The 18,866-nt window shown below is 41.5% G+C and overlaps 1 protein-coding gene and 1 long non-coding RNA gene across 2 annotated transcripts in view; one reads left to right on the top strand and one right to left on the bottom strand.

Moving 5' to 3' along the window:
• Positions 1-1,733: 1,733 nt before the first annotated feature.
• The window catches only part of LOC111953063 (voltage-dependent calcium channel subunit alpha-2/delta-1-like), a 123,105-nt gene continuing 105,972 nt past the window's right edge, over positions 1,734-18,866 (bottom strand). Inside the window, 7 exon segments of the mRNA XM_070435223.1 lie at positions 1,734-2,148; positions 3,419-3,501; positions 4,791-4,903; positions 15,212-15,338; positions 17,124-17,179; positions 17,255-17,307; positions 17,454-17,606. Of these exon segments, the coding sequence (XP_070291324.1) occupies positions 2,038-2,148; positions 3,419-3,501; positions 4,791-4,903; positions 15,212-15,338; positions 17,124-17,179; positions 17,255-17,307; positions 17,454-17,606 (696 nt within the window). The 3' untranslated portion in view covers positions 1,734-2,037.
• On the top strand, positions 7,805-9,083 carry LOC139023057 (uncharacterized). The gene is made up of 3 exons (XR_011474196.1): positions 7,805-7,887; positions 8,112-8,207; positions 8,619-9,083. It is a non-coding gene; the product is annotated as an uncharacterized lncRNA (long non-coding RNA).

Raw genomic sequence — 18,866 nt, 5'->3', positions numbered from 1 at the left:
CGTTGTCTTCATAATTATATTTTTTTTCTGTACTGTACAGTATAATAAATATCCTAAACAACAGAAACTAAGCCTGTAGAAATCATTCGTATCAGTGAATTATAATATTATGGTTGCATGAAAGGACAGACACTCAACCTCCCTCTTACTTCCAACCAAAAACATATACAGTGGGGAGAACAAGTATTTGATACACTGCCGATTTTGCAGGTTTTCCTACTTACCAAGCATGTAGAGGTCTGTAATTTTATCATAGGTACACTTCACTGTGAGAGACGGAATCTAAAACAAAAATCCAGAAAATCACATTGTATGATTTTTAAATATCATTTGCATTTATTGCAGACATAAGTATTTGATCACCTACCAACCAGTAAGAATTCCGGCTCTCACAGACCTGTTAGTTTTTCTTTAAGAAGCCCTCCTGTTCTCCACTTCTTACTGTATTAACTCACCTGTTTGAACTCGTTACTGTTATAAAGACACCTGTCCACACACTCAATCAAACAGTTCCAACTCTCCACAGGCCAAGACCAGAGAGCTGTGTAAGGACATCAGGGATAAAATTGTAGACCTGCACAAGGCTGGGATGGGCTACAGGACAATAGGCAAGCAGCTTGGTGAGAAGGAAACAACTGTTGGCGCAATTATTAGAAAAGGAAGAAGTTCAAGATGACGGTCAATCACCCTCGGTCTGGGGCTCCATGCAAGATTTCACCTCGTGGGGCATCAATGATCATGAGGAAGGTGAGGGATCAGCCCAGAACTACACGCAGGACCTGGTCAATGACCTGAAGAGAGCTGGGACCACAGTCTCAAAGAAAACCATATAAACACACTACGCCGTCATGGATTAAAATCCTGCAGCGCACGCAAGGTCCCCCTGCTTAAGCCAGTGCATGTCCAGGCCTGTCTGAAGTTTGCCAATGACCATCTGGATGATCCAGAGGAGGAATGGGAGAAGGTCATGTGGTCTGATAGAGACAAAAATAGAGCTTTTTGGTCTAACTCCACTCGCCGTGTTTGGAGGAAGAGAAGTATGAGTACAACCCCAAGAACACCATCCCAACCGTGAAGCATGGAGGTGGAAACATCATTCTTTGGGGATGCTTTTCTGCAAAGGGGACAGGACGACTGCACCGTATTGAGGGAGGATGGATGGGGCCATGTATCGCGAGATCTTGGCCAACAACCTCCTTCCCTCAGTAAGAGCATTGAAGATGGGTCGTGGCTGGGTCTTCCAGCATGACAACGACACGAAGCACACAGCCATGGCAACTAAGGAGTGGCTCCGTAAGAAGCATCTCAAGGTCCTGGAGTGGCCTAGCCAGTCTCCAGACCTGAACCCAATAGAAAATCTTTGGGGGAGCTGAAAGTCCGTATTGCCCAGCGACAGCCCCGAAACCTGAAGGATCTGGAGAAGATCTGTAGGGAGGAGTGGGCCAAAATCCCTGCTGCAGTGTGTGCAAACCTAGTCAAGAACTACAGGAAACGTATGATCTCTGTAATTGCAAACAAAGGTTCTGTACCAAATATTAAGTTCTGCTTTTCTGATGTATCAAATACTTATGTCATGCAATAAAATGCAAATTAATTACTTAAAAATCATACAATGTGATTTTCTGGATTTTTGTTTTAGATTCCGTCTCTCATAGTTGAAGTGTACCTATGATAAAAATTACAGACCTCTACATGCTTTTAAGTAGGAAAACCTGCAAAATCGGCAGTGTATCAAATACTTGTTCTCCCCACTGTACGTACATTTATGATGAAGAATTAAAGGGTTTGGTTAGCTCCATAGAATACACCATATAATAGAATAGATCAGTCAACATGGTGGAGAAGAGATGAGAGGGAGGAAAGAGCACCCCTTTGGCTTTGGAGAATGATTGGAGAGTAGGAGAGTGACTCCTCTTCCATATTGGCAGCGCGTTAACAGATCAGTGATGACATTCAGGAGATGGAGCATCAGAAAACAGTCCAATTTAAAACACTGTCTGATTGAGATGTGTGTGTGTGTGTGTGTGTGTGTAGGGGTCATGAGTGTCGGGGACCAGTGAGGAGCCACAGCAGCAGTAGTTGGAGTCCCAACATGGGCCAGGGGGAGGGGCTTAGTGAGGTCCCGCCCCCACAGTCAGAATCATCCTCCTGTTGGTCACAACATCCGTTAATCAGACAAGCACCAATCAGACAATTCAAACTCAGATTACGCTGGCAAATAATAGATAACACACATTTTTGCGTTCAGAAGGGTGCCACATTATAGAATGTTCAGTGTGTGTGTGTGTAGCCTCCTGTTGTTTGATGCCAGTGTTCAGGATATCCGTGCGTGCCCTTGGCCTTCGTGTGTGTGTGTTTGTGTTTGTGTCGTACAGTACTGCACACCGTCAAAGGCAGGAAACCCATCTGGCACTTCCTCTATTTAGAGGGAATATAGACTGCAGAGCAACTTCCATAGTTCAGCTGTAGGGAGAGAGTCCTACTTTCACTCTCCATAGAGGATCTACATTTGCTGTACAATACCCGTACCTTCCATTCCCAGGCCACCCTAAACATACTACCGACCTGTGTGTGTGACAGGTCTATAACAGGTAGTACATCCCTTTTACTCTACAGTACACTATTTACCTGGTAGAGAATTACATGATATACTGTATTGGTACCTTATTTTCCTTTTGCTCTGGGATTATCCAAGTGTGTTTAATTATTTGAAGGAAGTAGCTACAGTGCTAGAAGCCAGGTCATCATTATTACCACAGATATTAGTGGTTGTGTTTAAGGCCTATCAGTAGATTTCCGGTCAGTTAGTAGTTGCTGTGTGTAACACCTGACTATCAACAGTGGTGGAGAGACACAGGTCTCAGTTCAGTTTTTATTGACAGGCACTGTCCCTGGGCCCAGCATCAACTCCTGCAGCAACATGAGGAAGGGGACAGGACTCAGACCAGAGACACCGCTGATTGAACACAGTGGCTCATCCTACCATGACAGACATGAGCAGCAGCCAATGGAGATGCAAAATGAAGGATGAATTATGGAAATAGAAGGATAGAGACAAGGAGAAAGAAAGCATGTAAAAGAAAGATGAGATTGAGGCTGTCATGCTAAAACACAAAATGACAGTCAGTAACAGTTAATGAAAGTCAGTATAAAGGGTATAAAATGCAGGATAATATAACTTCATGAATTATATGAGAGAATTAACATGAGAACACCTGTCATGCAAGCAATCAGTTCGTTAGTTTTCACACAAAAATATCCCTGAGACCAAAGTATAAATTAACAAAAAGATACAAACCAATTCATGCAATCAGGSAATGAAGAACATCCAAACCAAGAGATGGAAAGAGAGAGATCAAGAGAGAGAGAGCAAGAGATAGAGAAAAATTAAATATTTGTGCGCACGTGTTTGACTTACGTCTACGTTGTTGTCGAAACACACGTCAGGTCCTTTCCTGTACCTGGGGTTCTGAGCTAGCTCACAGCGATCTGGACCTTGGGCTGCACACACACACACTAAGGAAATACTAACGCACAAACAAATCTGCAACACAAACCTCAACAATACACACACGCACACTCTGATCTTAAATACAGACGCATCTTGGTCAAACATACATCTCTAAATCACATCTTTAACACACTCCCTTACAAACTCACATGTATCACCGGCATGTTGAAGTTTATTGGGATGAGTCTTGTTGTCACGTCCTGACCATAGAGAGTCCTTATTTTCTATGGTGGAGTAGGTCAGGGCGTGACTGGGGGGTTAGTCTAGTTTATGATTTCTATGTGGGTGTTCTAGTTCTCATGTTTCTATGTTGGTGATTTGTATGTTTCCCAATTAGAGGCAGCTGGTAATCATAGTCTCTAATTGGGGATCATATTTAAGTAGTGTTTGTTCCCACTTGTGTTTGTGAGATATTGTATTTTGAGTAAGTGTATGTAGCACCTCTGTAGTCACGGTTAGTTTATTGTTTAGTCTTTTTGCTAAGTTTCACTATTAATAAATTATGTGGAACTCAACATTCGCTGCGCCTTGGTCCGTTTCTACAAATGATCATGACACTTGTCTTGGAGGCAGAACTGAGCGAATTGCACTAGATGGGCCAGCTGCAAAGTCAAAATAGTCTCTTTTGTAAAAATTAATGGTTGAAAAAATAGCTTTGATCTTAATTTAAGGCTAAGCATTAGGGTTAGCAATGTGGTTAAGGTTGAGGTTGAGGTTAGGTTTAAAATCAGATTGTATGACATGTGGTAGTGCCAGCTAGTGACCACTCTGCAGAGCTGCCTCCAGAACAAGATTTATAACAAAAAACACTAACCTGTGTATCACCCTGTCTGTGGAAGAGTGTTACCCTTTAACAATTCCATTATAAATATCACCCCTATGATTGAACATGACACTGTGATTGGGCAGCCTCTTAGTTGTGTGCAATAGAGTGTAGTGTGTATGTTTTAAATGTTTGCTGTGTGTGTATGAGTGTGTGTGTTTGTCCTCATACTGAGCTGTAATAAACTACACGCCTTTTGTTTGAACCCTCTTTGACCTGGGATGATGACACTTTACATCAGCAGGAATCTAAAGCCCCAAACACATATGTCTCGTAGACATGAACACACACACTTACACTTTACACTGATTGAAAGTGATCCCAACATGGGTTCCAGATGTTCCACTCAGATACACAGCTCCATGTTAATTTATGCTATGAGAATAAAAGTTTTAATCGAGCAGTAATACTGACTAAAAAATGAATGCAATAGGATGGGTGTGTGTGGAAGGAAACATGGTTGCTCTGCCTGTCGTAGTGGTCTGGGGTCACAGGACAGACAGGTGGTCTTGGCATCAGTGATCAGAAACACCAGGTTAGTGTTGGGCAGCTTCTCAGCTCGATACATCCTGAAACACACACACACGTCTTAGTAAGCTACTCAACATTATACTGTACATACTAAAAGGATGAGAGGAGAGGAATGCTAACCATCTAAATACTTCACACATGAGAGAACACTTCCCCAGTAGCGGTGCGTGGGCAAAATCAATGGGGAAGCCAAACTGATATATATTTCTTTCCAACATATGTTTTGATAATTGTGTTTGCTCTATTAAAAATGCATTTCTAAGGCACCGTGATAGCCGATATAAGGCCGATAATGCCATTTCACAGACAATGTTCTAAAATACAGGTGTCACAGAGTGGCAGAATAAATTCAACCACATATAGTGTCTTCAGAAAATATTCATACCCCTTGACTAATTCCACATTTTGTTGTGCTACAGCCAGATATCAAAATGGATTAAATTGATATTTTTTTACGCTACAATCAAAACAAAAACAACACAGGACGTCTTACTCAGTTAAAGTGGTTCCAGTCTGCCATGAAGCGCTCATCTGCGTATACGGGTAAGAGTCTAGCTACATTTTCAGATATTATACATTTCAAATTTTGTCAGGACGTTGTTTTCATTGCAAGTTAAAGTGTACTGTTAGCTAGCTAGTGAACGTTAGCTTGCTGGCTCGCTAGCTAATGTTACGTGTGATCTGTGTAGTAATATTATTGGTTTCTCAGAAAGGTATTTGCATTGTATTGCCAGTTATAGCCTAATCACAGAAAATGGCGCCAATAGATATGGCAGCCGTGCATCTAGCCCCTAGGCAAATTTGCTGATTTTTTGGTGTGTATTTCTTACAGTATTAGCCCAGAAAATGTTTTGTGTTATTACATACAGCCAGGAATAACTTTTGGATATCAGAGAGGTGGTAACTCACCAGCATTACTAGGATTACAAACAGGAATAAGACTTTCCCAAATCTGGTCCTTTGTTCTTACCCCCCAGGGCAATTGAACTGATTCCAGAGGCTGATCCGAAACATGGCCGGCAGAGAAGAGGTATTCGGGGGGACTTCTAGTCCGATTCAGGAGGCACACACACCACCCACCGAGTATATTACTTGTTAATGTTCAGCCTCTGGATAATAAAGTTGACGAGCTCATGGCGAGGATTTCCTTCCAGAGAGATATCAGGGATTGTAACATACTCTGTTTCTCGGGATATACTGTCTGTGTCTGTACAGCCAGTTGGTGTTATTGTGATAACATACAGGAACTCAAGTCCTTTTGTTCACCCAACCTAGAATACTTCATAATCAAATGCCGATCCTATTACCTCCCAAGAGAATTATATTCAGTTATAGTCATAGCCGTGTATATTCCCCCTCAAGCTGATACCACAACGGACCTCAAAGACCTTCACTGGACTTTATGCAAACTGTAAACCACATATCCTGAGGCAACATTTATTGTAGCATTTATTGTAGCAAATTTGAGGAAAATGCTCAAATAACCGCTGAATTGCAGGGCGCAAAATATTACTAAATATATTTATAATCATGCAATCACAAGTGAAATATACCAAAACACAGCTTAGCTTGTTGTTAATCCACCTATCGTGTCAGATTTTGAAAATATGCTTTGCAGCGAAAGCAATCCAAGCTTTTGTGAGTGTATCAATCAATGCTAGAACAGCTAGCCCCAAATTAGCATGGTCACAAAAGTAAAAAAATWAATAAAATGAATCGCTTACCTTAGATAATCTTCGGATGTTTGCACTCACGAGACTCCCAGTTACACAATAAATGTTCTTTTTGTTCGATAAATATTACTTTTATAACAAAAAAACGCCATTTGGGTTGCGCGTTATGTTCAGAAAACTAAAGCCTCGTTCCGTTCGCCGAAAATTCCCAAAAGTATCCGTAATGTTCGTAGAAACATGTCAAATGTTTTTTATAATCAATCCTCAGGTTCTTTTTAACAAACATAATTGATAATATTTCAACCGGACCGTAACCTATTCAATTAAAGAGAGAAAGAAAATGGAGAGCTACCCCTCTCGCGCGCAGGAACTAATCATAGGACACCTGACTAGTTTTGAAAAATCTCGCTCATTTTTCAAAATAAAAGCCTGAAACTATGTCTAAAGCCTGGTCACAGCCTGAGGAAGCYATTGGAAAAGGAATCTGGTTGATACCCCTTTAAATGGAAGAAAGACGGGCAAGGAAACACAGATAAAAAATGAAAAAAATCACTTCCGGGTTAGATTTCCTCCGGTTTTCGCCTGCAGAATCAGTTCTGTTATACTCACAGACAATATTTTGACACTTTTGGAAACTTTGGAGTGTTTTCTATCCTAATCTGTAAATTATATGCATATTCTACGATCTGGACCTGAGAAATAGTCAGTTTACCTTGGGAACGTTATTTAAAAAAAAATCTGACCCCTAGTGTCAAGAGGTTATGGCTGCATCCCGCTACCGGGATCGATATGACAGCAGCCAGTGAAAGTGCAGGGCGCCAAATTCAAACAACAGAAATTTCATAATTAAAATTCCTCAAACATACATGTGTCTTATATCATTTTAACCCTTTCATGCGTGAGTTACAAATATCTCTAACGGTCGCCCCAGCGTGAGTTTTTTTTTATGCACGTAATGTTAGAACGTTCTCTCCATTCCAGAATGTGATTGTTATGTAACAGTACATTTCATCCGCGCTGCCCTCAAACCAAAGCACGCAGCCTGTTTTTATTTGTCAATTTTAAATTATTTTCTAATAACAGTTTGAAATGAGGTGTGTTCCGCCTCATTCATTCACATAAAAGTAGTCATTTTTACTTTTGCGGACCAATTAATTTTTTAGACATGTCTGACSAGGACAAAATTCCCCAAACACTTCTCAATTGTTTGTGCAGTTCAAGTCTGCAGACATTTACTCATCTGCCGCCCTGCATACACGTGTTCATATTTTCCACCTGTCGCCTTTATCGCAATCAAAGTTGTTTTCGTTACCAATAATAAGTTTGGAAATGTGTGCGTTTCTATCAAAGTGCCTTATTACGTTATAATAGTTTCTGCATGTCGTGTTATGTCGTTTCTACTGTAGCATCATGTTTTTCCTTATAACCACGGACACGCGATGTAACGTTACTCATTTCATAACATTTATGGTGTTATACTCAATGCTTAGGTATCTAGCTAAATTATTCTATTAGCTCTGGAAAACAATGCTAATTGCGTCAGGGAAGTATTAGCATGTGTTGTATTTTGAAGCTACCCTGGCCTTATGACTCAAGTGGCACAGCGTCTCAGTGCTAGAGGCGTCACTACAGACACCCATCTTCAAATCCAGACTGCGTTTCTATCAAAGTGCCTAATTACGTTATAATAGTTTGTGTCGTGTTATACCGTTTCTACTGTAGCTCACTGTGTGTATGGAGCATAATATATTTGTGTATATTCCTTATAACTGCGGACACGCTAGGTAACGTTACTCATGTTACTCACCTTTTATGGTGTTATATTCAATCGTGCTTATGTAGCTAGTTACATTATTATATTAGCTCTGTAAAACAATGCTAAATGCGTCAGAAGTATTGGCATGTTGTATTTTGACACAACCCTGGAAAAATATCTTATACCACTTGGTCGTTTTCTGAGTGCATTCCACAAAGCTGTTTATCATGTCGGCCTTATCCACTGCCCCCATTTTGAGGTAATAGTCAAGCATGCAGTCTGGTTTCATATTTCTCTGTCTGGTTTGTTTCTCTCTCCCGTCAGGTGGTCCACCTTCCCTGTGGCCGACATGGTTGCTGTATGGACAGTGTAGAGGACATGGACGTCTCGTTTGTTATGGCACTTTACTGCCAGCTGTTAACATTTCTTGTTTTGTATAACAGGTCATTTAGGATGGCAGTAGCGTTGATGAAATGCAGTCATAGCAGCAGAACTAGAAAGCAGTCTTTACTGTCACCAGGAATGTATACATTTCACTAATTGTGGTTGTCCCCCACTCCTGGCTCTCTCTTATCCTGTAGCTCCAAGGCATAGCGATTGGTCTCTACTATGTCTCCCACCAGCGCCTCTGTCAGAAACAACTTGAAGCACTCTGCCTCAGTTGGAAATGGCAAGGGGCGTTGCACTCCAGACTGGGACTCGTCAAAGCAAACAGCAGGGCCAGGAGGGGTGAAATGACTGGTGGCCTTCCAGCTACCACAGAACTCCTGTACTTCATCCACTGTTGGTATGCCCTGTCTCTTATACACATCTAGATGTGTATAAGAGACAGCCTGTACTTCATCCACTGTTGGTATGCCCTGTCTCTTATACACATCTAGATGTGTATAAGAGACAGCCTGTACTTCATCCACTGTTGGTATGCCTCCATCACCACCAGCATCTTCAAAGGGACCTGGGACTTCGTCAGTGGACAAGGGAAATTCAGATTCAAGGTTCTCAATGGCTACAAGGTTGGGGGGCAGCTCTTCACTGTCACTGTCAGAATCTGATTCCTGACTTTCATACTCAGACTCATTGTCAGAATTTTAAAAAATCTCCAGAATTTCCACATTTGTTTGTTGTCTCCTTTTGAAAGACATTGCTAATGCTTCAGCTTAGCTCACTAGCTACATACATAAACAACAACACTGAATGGTTTAGAGTGAGAGGGTACGTGGTACGTGGTTGACTGCCGGCACGCGCCACTTGTATCAATAAATCACTATCAGAAAATGTTTTGTGTGGCAATTATTTGTGTATTTACAGTTTCATTCACATGTTTTCAAATCTAGGTGACAAATCATGCATTCCGATTATTGCACAGATTGTAATGGGCACATATTATGTGTGTAAAATACTTTTTTGAAGGTTGTACTGATTATGATGAGCTAAGCTAATTAGCTGTGTAGCCATGTTTGTTGACATTCAATGCATTCTGGGTTCACGTAATCGTCTGTTTGACCAAAATGAGGTGAGGAAGAGTTCACAAATTTTTTGAGGACTTCCGGAAATGAATGGTGGGATGTGAACGACGGTAGATGACACACCCCTTCAATATAAACAGACCAAACTCATCTTGTCTTATTATCTTCGGTTTCTGTGAGGAAAAAATGCATGGCTGCGCGCTGAAACTAATCGTCGGATTACTTTCGATTTCTAAAAAGTGCTTTACCTAATTATTTCGATCAATGGTGAGCTCACCCGTGATGTGATTAATTATACATAGTAATTGCTATTAGCTAATTCATATTGTAGTTTATGTCAGCCGAGAGTTAGAAAATATGACTGCTTGTGTTGGGTCAATCTTTCCTCAGTTAGCGCTAGGACAAATGTAGCCTACATTTTTCCGGTTAGGATGATTGTGTTATGCTATATATACTTCTGTGAATATCTGAACATTGAATCCAAAAATAAACTGCTCACATTCTGGACATAACTTTGTAAGGACTGTGTTTGTGTACATAGTTTCTGAAAAGTGTGGCCAGCTCAAAAGCTGATTGTTGCGTCATTCGAAACTGGCCGTTCTAAACGAGCGTTCTAAATGAGTGTTCTAATCACACGGGTGTGATCGTACGCTTCAGGGACCACTGTAGAACGATCACACCCGTGTGATGGTATGTGTGAAAGGGTTAAAGGTAATCTTGTTSTTAATCCCACCAAAGTGTCCGATTTCAAATATGCTTTTCAGCGAAAGCACTACAAACGATTATGTTAGGTCACACCAAACCACAATAAGCACAGCCATTTTCCCGCGAAAGATAGCAGTCACAAAATGCAGAAATAGAGATAAAATTAATCACTAACCTTTGATTATCGTCATCAGATGACACTCATAGGACTTCATGTTACACAATACATGCATGTTTCGTTTGATAAAGTTCATATTTATAACAAGAAATCGGAGTTTACATTGGCGCGTTACATTCACTAGTTCCAAAAACGTCAAGTGATTTTGCATAGCCACATCGTTTCAACAGAAATACTCATCATAAATGTAGATGATAATACAAGTTATACACATGGAATTGTAGATATACCTCTCCTTAAGTTTTAGGTTTGCCATAATGTGTTTTTTTGATTTTCCATGTCGGTCAAGGGACCTGCCCAGGTTTGCAAGATCAGAAAAAACAGTGGTGTCCCAATGGTTGTTGAGCAAATATGTACTTTTGTCAAACAGAAGGCATGGCCAGCAAAACAGCTTCTTTAGCCTAGCACTCCCAGCTAGCCAGTCAGTCCTATTGTAATTCTCATTGTTAAAAGATTGGATTCCACCCCATGCTCCTCTCCCCTGCACCATATCCTATTTTGAAGTTGGCCTCCCATTCTCCTTGATTTTCAGCTGCTACAAAATCGTTTTTAACTAGAAACTCTTCATCCCCATCTCTATGCATAGCTAGCTACTGCAGGACAACGACACACACCATAAGCTAACAAATACATTTTTCTTTGGTGTGATTTGATTGGTGGGAAGTCAAATCCAAACTGGCCTTCCTTGGCATTATATGTGTTTTGCTGTGCCAGGACCATCCACAGTTGAGCTCACTCAGCTCAGATCAACACTGATTGGTTATCGAAATTATCAAGGGAGGCCAAAAACTAGCTGGCATCACTTGCTATTGAATTCAATGCTACTGGCGGCAACATGCCAACATGTCATACTCTTTTTTGACCAGATAGCATCAGATACATGGGCTCTGATTCCTCGCTCTGATTCCTCAGTTGAGAAAGACACTTGCCAATTGAAGGAAAATTATGAAACAGAGAGACAAAAGATACATTTTTATAATTATTTTATTTTATATGGGGAAGCTTGGCCTCCCTTGGCATCCATGAACACATGCCACTGCACTTCCCTTCTATGGAATGTCCTATTATTCCTTCAATGGAATTCACTATAATTCCAGGAGAGAGCCGGAGAGACAGCTCTACCAGATTCCAACCCAAACACATAGGGAAACACATTACCAACAGACTAACAAAGCTTTCACACAACATGTTCTTCAACTGCCTCAGATGAGAGTAAAATTAAGAAGCTGTCCGTTCCTGCCACCCGCATCATCACACACATGTGCTTACCGTGGTGATATATATCTGGTTCAGACATACACACAGCCAATACTAAATCACACACATACTACAGGGCAATGGAGCAACACTCTCCGTCTGTGGAATGGCTCTTTCTTTATGGCACTCATTAAAGTTTAAGTGTCTTTAGTTGTTAATGTTGAAGAGAGAGTCAGGCACGTGGCTCATATACCCAGTGCATTTCTACCTACATTCAACCCCCACATCATGTGTGAGTTGCAGCGCATAAACAGGGGTAAACGGTTGGGAGAGAGCTCTCAGTAAACAGTGTTTCCCTCTGTGTCCAGCTCCTGACAGATCAAGGTAATGTGCATCTGATCAGAGCCAAGCCTGCAGCAGCTGCCTGGAAAGAGCAGGAAAACACAGAGGAGGGCAGGAAACTGACCTCATTCCGGATCTACCCCACCAGAGGATGACATATCGGGATGAGCTTGTAGGCTCGGCCCTAATTTATATGCTCTCTGACACCTGCATGGCAAATGGTGCAGGAACAAAGGACAATGCCCAAAGACTAGTCAGCCCTTCTCTCTCTGAAGGGTCAAAATGTAAATATCTCTGTTTCAGTATTCAGAACACTGAATATTTAATGTGATATAATAATAGTATAGTATCCATGTATGGTATCGATCTGAAACTTGTTCACTGAGGATAACTTTGATGTTATCTACATGTATGTATAATCTCGGGGGTTAGTTGTATCTGTATAGGGTGAACTCTGAATTACTATATGCAAAAAGATTTTATGATCTTCTCAGGAATTCTGTCTCATTTACATTGGTCTCATCCCCCCACACAAACCTTTAAATGCTGTGACACCCTATGGAGATTGGGCCTGGGAGTGTTTAAGTTACTGATATYATTTGATTGGTCAATGGTGGTTGGTTTTGGGTTGAAAGGTTACTTCTTCAGATGCTATAAATGAAATGAAATGCCTTTGTATGATCAATTATCATTTGCTAGGCTTCTTTATTAATGCTTTGTCCTGTAAGATAACCTTAGGGACCTACAGTAGCAGTCAAAAGTTTGGACATACCTACTCATTCAAGGGTTTTTCTTTATTTTGAATATTTTCTACATTGTAGAGTAATAGTGAAGTATTCAACACTTTGAAATAACACATGGAATCATTTAGTAACCAAAAAAGTGTTAAACAAATCTAAACATATTTCATATTTGAGATTCTTCAAAGTAGCCACCCTTTGCCTTGATGACAGCTTTGCACACTCTTGGCATTCTCTCAACCAGCTTAATGAGGTAGTCACCTGGAATGCATTTCAATTAACAGGAAGACCAAATTCACGTAGTCTACTCTGAACAGTTGATGTTGAGATGTGTCGGTTACTTGAACTTTGTGAAGCATTTATTTGGGCTGCAATCTGAGGCTGGGAACGCTCATGAACTTTACCTCTGCAGCAGAGGTAACTCTGGGTCTTCCTTTCCTGTGGCGGTCCTCATGAGAGCCAGTTTCATCATAGCGCTTGTTGGTTTTTGCGACTGCACTTAAAGAAACTTTAAAAGTTTTTTAAATGTTCCGCATTGACTGACCTTCATGTCTTAAAGTAATGATGGACTGTCATTTCTATTTGCTTATTTGAGCTGTTCTTGCCATAATACGGACTTGGTCTTTTACCAAATAGGGCTATCTTCTGTATACCACCCCTACCTTGTCACAACAGAACTGATTGGCTGAAACGCATTAAGAAGGAAAGAAAATCCACAAATGAACTTTTAACAAGGCACACCTGTTAATTGAAATGCATTCCAGATGACTACCTCATGAAGCTGTTGAGAGAATGCCACGATTGTGCAAAACTGTCATCAAAGCAAAGGGTGGCTACTTTGAAGAATCTCAAATAAACTTTTTTGGTTACTACATGATTTCATGTGTCATTTCATAGTTTTGATGTCTTCACTATTATTCTACAATGTAGAAAATAGTAAAACATAAAGAAAAACCATGTAATGAGTAGGTGTGTCCAAACTTTTGACTGGTACAGTATTTTTATTAAAAACGTTATTTTAATTAATATATTCATACTATTTCATCCACAAGATATAGTCCTGATACAAATCTAGGATTGCTACCCAAGCCGGCTGGTCGTTCGGTCTATCGGCTCCGATGCCAGAGACGTTACCCAGTGGTTAAGTCTTTTTGTTCTGTATCTATGGATGCGACCCAGTCGTTCATTATAAATGTTCTATCGCCATACTGGCTTGCAACGTTATCATCCCTTGCTTGATAGCTAGCCAACTACGGCTAATTTACAGTCCCGTCAAACAGTGCAGCCAGAATAACAACAAAGTAGCTTCATTTGCAGTTGTTTAAGCTGTTTTCTAGTGACATTTATTTGCATACATCCATAACAATAAGCTAATGATGCACAATTTCACCTGGCAAAGAAAATGTCCTCTCTCGTCAGGACAATGTTGTTCAGAGCTATCCAACAACACAGCTAGCACAATCACTTCAAACYSAAGCTGGAAAGACTGCAAACTAGCTGCACTTAGTTTTGTTTGACCTGTTTTCTATTGATCTCTCTTTGTATATATCCATAAAAATTATGCTGATTCATGATTTCGGCTGGCTGAGAAAAGCCGCCTGTCTGTCTCATCCCAACTCCAGACATGTTCATTATAGCCTAGTGGTTAGAGCGTTGGGCCAGTAACCGAAATGTTGCTGGATTGAATCCCCGAGCTGACAAGGTAAAAATCTGTCGATCTGCCCCTGAACAAGGCAGTTAACCCACTGTTCCCTGGCAGGCCGACATTGTAAATAATAATTAGTTCTTAACTGACTTGCCTAGTTAAAGATTATTTTTTTAAACAGCTGGAGATCGAATGTGTATATTGAAACAATGTTGCAAATTTCGAGAGACAGACAGCAAGGTTTATAGAAATCTTCGCTGTTGAAAACTAAATGTTAGTCTAAAAGAAATGTGAGATAAAGTCTAGATGCTTTTTATAGTGGAGATCAAGTTTATAGAATTGTCTGGCTGGGCTGATGAGACAGTGGATTGCGCAGTCAGATGGAACAGAGTAAATAGGCATTAAAGCGTCTTAGATTTATCCAGTGGTAACTTGTGGAATAAACACCGTCTGGATGCAGTTTTAACCAATCAGCATTCAGGATGAGACGCACCCGTTGTATAAAATATCACATATACTGCATATTCACATTTAAAATATTATTGCCCACAACAAGCTATTATCCAGGAAAGAGGATATTGGAATCGACCCTTACAGCACTTACACACACGTGGACACACACACACACACACACACACACACACCTGGAGCAGTTTCCACAGTCAAGGACTCCCGAGTAGGATCTCTCTTCGTTGTCGAAGAAGTACTGAGTCTGCTCTGTGATACAACTCTCCTTAAACATGTTAGCAGACATGTCATCATCTGAGTCCACTAGAGAGAGAGAGCGAGAGAGACTACATAACTGTTACCATACACAACCAAAAACACAACACAAAAACATCTGTGCTTACATCTCCTCCAAATAAATAGTCCAAAGCCCCTTCACTTTTTCCACATTTGTTACGTTACAGCCTTATTCTAAAATTGATTTACTAAAAAAGTACCCTCATCAATATACACACAATACCCCACAATGAAGAAGCAAAAACTGTTTTTTAAGCAAATTTTTTTTTTAACAAATAAACTGAAATATCACATTTACAGAAGTATTCAGACCCTTTACTCAGTACTTTGTTCAAGCACCTTTGGCAGCGATTACAGCATCGAGTCTTCTTAGGTATGACGCTACAAGCTTGGCACACCTGTATCTGGTGAGTTTCTCAAATTCTTCTCTGCAGATCCTCTCAAGCTCTGTCAGGTTGGATGGTAGCGTCGCTGCACAGCTATTTTCAGGTCTCTCCAGAGATGTTTGATCGGGTTTAAATCTGGGCTGGGCCACTCAAGGACATTCAGAGATTTGTCCCGAAGCCTCTCCTGCATCATCTTGGCTGTGTGCTTAGGGTCGTTGTCCTGTTGGAAGGTGAACCTTCGTCCCAGTCTAAGGTCCTGAGCGCTCTGGAGCAGGTTTTCATCAAGGATCTCTCTGTACTTTGCTGCGTTCATCTTTCCCTCGATCATGATTAGTCTCCCAGTCCCTGCTGCTGAAAAACATCCCCACAGCATGATCCTGCCACCACCATGCTTCACCGTAGGGATGGTATTGGCCAGGTGATGAGCAGTGGCTGCTTTCCTCCAGACATGATGCTTGGCATTCAGGCCAGAGAGTTCAATCTTGGTTTCGTCAGACCAGAGAATCTTGTTTCTCATGGTCTGAGAGTCCTGTAGGTGCCTTTTGACAAACTCCAAGCGAGCTGTCATGTGCCTTTTACTGAAGAGTGGCTTCCATTTGGCCACACTACCATAAAGGACTGACTGGTGGAGTGCTGCAAAGATAGTTGTCCTTCTGGAAGGTTCTCCCATCTACAAAGATGAACTCTGGAGCTCTGTCAGAGTGACTATCGGGWTCTTGGTCACCTCCCTGACCAAGGCCCTTCTCTCCTGATTGCTCAGTTTGGCCAGGCAACCAGCTCAAGGAAGAGTCTTGGTGGTTCCAAACTTCTTCCATTTAAGAATGATAGAAGCCACTGTGTTCTTGGTGACCTTCAATGCTGCAGATATCTTTTGTACCTAACCCCAGATCTGTGCCTCGACACAACCCTGTCTCAGCGGACAATTCATTTGACCTCATGGCTTGGTTTTTACTCTGACATGCACTGTCAACTGTAGGACCTTATATAGACAGGTGTGTGCCTTTCCAAATCATGTCCATTCAATTGAATTTACCATAGGTGCACTCCAATCATTTTGTTAAAACATCTCAAGAATGATCAGCGGCAACAGGGTGCACCTGAGCTCAATTTTGAGTCTCATAGCAAAGGGTCTGAATACCTTTTATACATTTGCAAAAACCTCTAAAAACCTGTTTTCGCTTTGTCATTATGGGGTACTGTGTGTAGATTGATGAGGACAATTATTTCTTTAAAACATTTTTGAACAAGGCTGTAACATAACAAAATGTGGAGAAAGTGAAGGGGTCTGAATAGTTTCCAAATGCGCTGTATGTTCTCAGAATCAACAGCCATTTTAGCCACAACAAACATCTTGTACCATTATAACTACAAATTCACTGTTTTGGAAACACATATTTCATCCAATATATTATCCTCTAAAACTGACCTGCCTCTAGGAACCTTGGGAATGTGAGACTGTAGAAGAGCTGCTGCATTATTGACCTACAGAGACAAACATATTATGCTTGGTCCAAACAGCAGACGACAGTAGTTAAACTATCCAGCCAGTTAACTCACCAGGCACCTGTGGAGGCCCACCAGCCTATACTCAGCATGTCTGCTATAGTGGGCTGGAGAGGGGAGAGGAGAACACTGAGTGCACACTTCATAACATATGGACAAAATATACACATACAGTACAGTATGTGTAGCATGAAAGGTAACCAAAGCAAGATCATGCATTAATGCGGGTGTGTGCGCGCTGTGTGTGTCTCACCACGTAAACAGATCGTGGCCCTGCAGCAGCCTTGCAGTCTCTCTCAGGGTTGCAGACTGACTGGTAGTCGTAGGTCTTGTTGAAGGAGTACAGAGATGTGTTGACCAGACTGATCATCACGACTGGGTCCACCTCCCCAAAGAACTGACCTATCTGTGTTCAGGGAACAGAGAGCTGTGTTCAATGTATGAGCTTTGAAAGGCTGGTCATGGCTCACATCAATACCATCATCCCAGAAACACTGGACTCACTGTTACTTGCATACCACCCAAACAGATCCACAGATAACACAATCTCTATTGCACTCCACACTGCCATTTCCCACCTGGACAAAAGGAACACCTATGTGAGAATAATGTTCATAGACCACAGCTCAGCATTCAACACCATAGTGCCCTCCAAGCTCATCACTACTTTTTGTATATATTTTTTTATTTAACCTTTATTTAACTAGGCAAGTCAGTTAAGAACAAATTCTTATTTACAATGACGGTCTACCCTGGCCAAACCCAGACGACGCTGAGCCAATTGTGCACCGCCCTATGGGACTCACAATCACGGCCGGATATGTTACAGCCTGGTTTCGAGCCAGGGACTTGCATTGAGATGCAGTGCCTTAGACCGCTGCACCACTCAGGAGCCCTAAGCAAAGCTAAGGACCCTGGGACTGAACACCTCCCTCTGCAACTGGATCCTGGACTTCCTGATGGGCCGCCCCCAGGTGGTAAGGGTAGGCAACCCATTCACATCGATTTGACTGTCGTGGAGTGGGTCGATAACTTCAAGTGCATCTGTGTCCACTCGCTTCAAGTGCATCTGTGTCCACTCGGACCTATCATAATCCAAAACACACCAACACAGTCATCAAGAGGGCACGACAACGCCTCTTCCCCCTCAGGAGGCTCAAAATATTTGGCATGGGCCCTCAGATCATCAAAAAGTACTACAGCTGCACTACTACTACAGCTGGTTGCATCACCGCTTCCACAACTGCTTCCAACCACAAGGCCCTACAGAGAGTAGTACGTACGGCCCAGTACATCACTGGGGTCCCTGCCATCCAGGACCTCTAGACCAGGTGGTGTCAGATGAAATTGTCAGACTCCAGCCACCCAAGTCATAGAATGTTCGCTCTGCTACCGCATGGCAAACTGTACCAGAGCGTTAAGTCTGGGACCAAATTGCTCCTGAATAGATTCTACCATGAGACTGCTAAATAGTTAACCAAATAGCTTACATACAGTGCATTCGGAAAACATTCAGACCCCTTGACTTTTCCCATATTTTGTTATGTTACAGCCTTATACTAAAATGCATTAAATAATTTGTTTTCTTCATAAATTTACACAAAATAACCCACGATGACAAAGCGAAACCTGCTCCAGAGTGCTCAGGACCTCAGCCATAATGATC

The sequence above is a fragment of the Salvelinus sp. IW2-2015 genome, linkage group LG26 (assembly GCF_002910315.2).
Source record: "Salvelinus sp. IW2-2015 linkage group LG26, ASM291031v2, whole genome shotgun sequence".
Taxonomy (NCBI): domain Eukaryota; kingdom Metazoa; phylum Chordata; class Actinopteri; order Salmoniformes; family Salmonidae; genus Salvelinus; species Salvelinus sp. IW2-2015.
Note: the sequence above shows the minus strand (reverse complement) of the source record. Positions and strands in the feature narration are given on the sequence as shown.